Here is a 3144-nt window from a genome sequence, read left to right as displayed (position 1 = left end):
TCAGCAGAATTTTAAATTCTCCTAGTAAAGTTTCACCCATGTTGTTTCCACTACGAGTATTAGCCAGTACGATTACTGGCATCCAGTGTTTTCTACAGTAAGGTACTACCTGCAAAAAGGTAAAAGTCAGTCAGTCACACAAATATTGCATGTTTGAAAATGTTTAAAGCCTAAAGCCTGTTGGTCCAAAACTTGTACCCTGCAAGTGCTGAAATAAGTAACTAATTAGTCTGAAGTAGTCAAAACAGAAACAAATATTTCTGACACACCAAGGTTGAAGATTTCTATTCTACAGTGCCTAGGACAACAAATACTACTGTGTTCTGAACACAGTAGTAGGAAAAAAAAAAAAAATCACAAAACATTCAAGGAAGTTCTGTGTCAAATCTCAGTGTTGTTTTGGAATAACAAAATCCAAATGTCTGCTCCTGCTTCAACTACCATGTTAATAAAATGACAAACACCTCCAAATTAACACTGCAAATGCTTCATATATATTGAAACAGTTACCTGATGGTTATTAACGTGACAACATACTGAGTTGAAGTTTTGAACTGCAAAGGAGGAGTGTTAAGGTGCAGCTAGAAAATCCAAGGGTGAGGGCTTTTGGTTTTTCTGTTTGTTTGTTTTAATATATTATAAAACCAAGAAGCAGTAGACAATTACCTTTTCATAATTGGTTCTTTTGTCTTTACGCATCTGGTTGATTGTAGACAAATAGTATGGTGGAATAATTAAGTCTCTGAATTCACCAAATGTACACTCCTCAGTCTTTAAACGATCCATCATGCATTCATCATGTACAGTGTACTGACACCACACACATCTGGAAAAAAAAAAAGACCAAAAAATATGAAGAAAATCCTCAAACAACAGGCACATCGATTATTCTCATTTATTTTTGATAGACTAACCTTCTGAAAAGTATTTATGTTCACATGCACCACTATAAGCAATATTTAAAGCATGTTACAGAGAAAATCACGTATTCCCTGGAAGTTTGCCTGACTATGTATTGGCTACAGAAAATTACATAACTTGGTCATGTGCTTGCAAGTCTAGAAAAGCATTTGAATTTAGTAGGAAAAAAACCAATAGTTTTAAATTAATTCTATTCTTTTTAATTCCAAAACAGGTGCTATAAATATCCTCTTGCATTATCTGCAATATTAACAGTTACACTGAAAGTTTGTATGAGAAACTGAACTCACATCCATCCTTAAAGAGCACAGATATAACACTACAGTTCAATCTAATAAAGTGCTACTAGTAACATTAATTAATACATTTCTGAAGATTGGTAATACCCTTTTAAGTCTGAAACCTAAAAGGTTACACAGTACTGCATAAGGCTGATGGGATTTTGTTATGCAAAACTGCTCAGCTTTTTGACCTATTCTAAAGCTGTCCTGGAAGATGGACTAGAACAAGGGGAAATACTGCAATATCCATGCCCAGCCTCTGCAGAATGTTAATCCTCGTTTGCTACATCCAAAGCCTTGGTTTAAGCAGCTATGAAAGCTATTTTTGGAGTCCTTCTGACTAATCCAGCACACAGCTACAGTAGCAATGATACTTGCCCTGTACTGTGACTTCCTTCTTTTCCCCTTCCTTCCCCCTTTGCCTCCAAAATCCTCTCCTTCCCTCCTCTCCTGTGCACACTCTCTCTCAAGGTTTTGTTTCTGATAGTATGCTCATTTACACCGTAATTCAGCTTACTTACCAAGCGATTTGACAGTATCACACCGAAGCAAAGTAAAAGCTGGCAGAATATATGCCGGAAAGATGACATCCTTTGAGAAGGCTGAAGTAACACACTGTACCCACGACCTGGACTGCTAGCATTGTATTTTGGCATTACGTACCACTATGAGTCATGCTGACAACTTTGCAAGCAGCCTTACTAATGACAGTGCAAGCCCATTCAATGGTTCCTTGAAATTTCTTTAACACTCTCACCACAAACTTTAATGTACAGATTATGTTAGAGTAGCTTTTACAGTTTCCCATTAGCTTTTTTTGAGTATCCTTAAAAGCGAACTTAAAACAGCTATAGGATGGCTGTTTGTTCTAGTTACACTACAGAGATGCAAATTTTACAGAGATGCATACGTATTTTGGTTCTCTGAATTCTGAGCTATGCCACTCAAATTGCTCAGGCTACCCACTGTACAAATGACAAGTGCACTAGAACCTTCTTAAGGTCATCCCCTAAAACATAAACTCTCTTGGATATAGAAAGCATTTTATTATATGTAATTATACAGTAGCTAGCACATCACCCTGGAGTAATGCAATTAAGAGAACAAGTGGGCATGAGATGCAATACCATACTCTTAATCAAATTACCCACAAGCATACATTTTAGCCTTAGGTTCTTTGAAGTTGTTTTTTTAACAGTGTTTCATATTTGACTATTGCAAGATCTCCTTTGGCGTAATGTGTTCCAATAATCCTGCAGAAAATACAATACTGCTACGGAATCGTACTTTCTCGTACAAAGTAAAAACTCCCCTGCGGTACCTGTAGTCACAGAGTTTGGGCTGTGTGCCGCACTGTTGTTTGCATATCATACAGCAGCTGCAGAGGGGGACATTGCCCCGGATCCAGTGGTGTGGCATAGAGCTGTGGGCTCCACCATTGCTCCTCATCATAATTTCCTTGCAGAGAAAAAGCTGGTCAGCCTTCTTGAGGCACCCTTCGCTGACACGCAGCCCGCAGCAGTTACAGAAAGCACCTTGAAGGATGTGCTGAGCGCACACGCAGCAGTAGGAGGGCTGGCCAAAGAGGTCTGTGTAGTGCCAGTCATGCTTGCTCTTGCGAAAGATGTCTCGTATCAACACCTGCCGCCGGGACCGCTGGAAGCTGCACCACAGGGTGATCAGCACAGGCAGGATCACAGAGCAGAGAGTCCAAAACACCAGACTCCAGTCTGCGATGACCGAGGAAGCGCCACTTCTTCTCTCCGTCCCCTCCATTCCTCAGCAGCTCGGCCCCACCAGCCTAAGCCCTCACACCAGCCGGGCAGGCAGCAGGGCGAGCCCGGGAACGGCCCCCTAGCTCAAGGAGCCAACGCACAGCTTCACGAAACATCTTTTAATCCCTTATTAGGGCTAAGCACCTACTGGCCCCCACATCCGACCC

At 40.8% G+C, this 3144-nt stretch overlaps 1 protein-coding gene across 1 annotated transcript in view; it reads right to left on the bottom strand.

The window, feature by feature from the left end:
• Positions 1–2978, bottom strand: part of DGKE (diacylglycerol kinase, epsilon 64kDa) — an 8665-nt gene extending 5687 nt beyond the window's left edge. The window contains exons 1-3 of the mRNA XM_010284641.1: positions 2524–2978; positions 667–826; positions 3–109 (exon numbers count right to left, since the gene is read on the bottom strand). Of these exons, the coding sequence (XP_010282943.1) occupies positions 3–109; positions 667–826; positions 2524–2978 (722 nt within the window). The remainder of the gene's footprint in view (positions 1–2; positions 110–666; positions 827–2523) is intronic.
• Positions 2979–3144: the final 166 nt, after the last annotated feature.

This window comes from Phaethon lepturus, unplaced genomic scaffold, assembly GCF_000687285.1.
Source record: "Phaethon lepturus isolate BGI_N335 unplaced genomic scaffold, ASM68728v1 scaffold30913, whole genome shotgun sequence".
NCBI lineage: Eukaryota > Metazoa > Chordata > Aves > Phaethontiformes > Phaethontidae > Phaethon > Phaethon lepturus.
The sequence above is the reverse complement of the archived record's forward strand: the minus strand, read 5'-3'. Positions and strand labels throughout refer to the sequence as shown.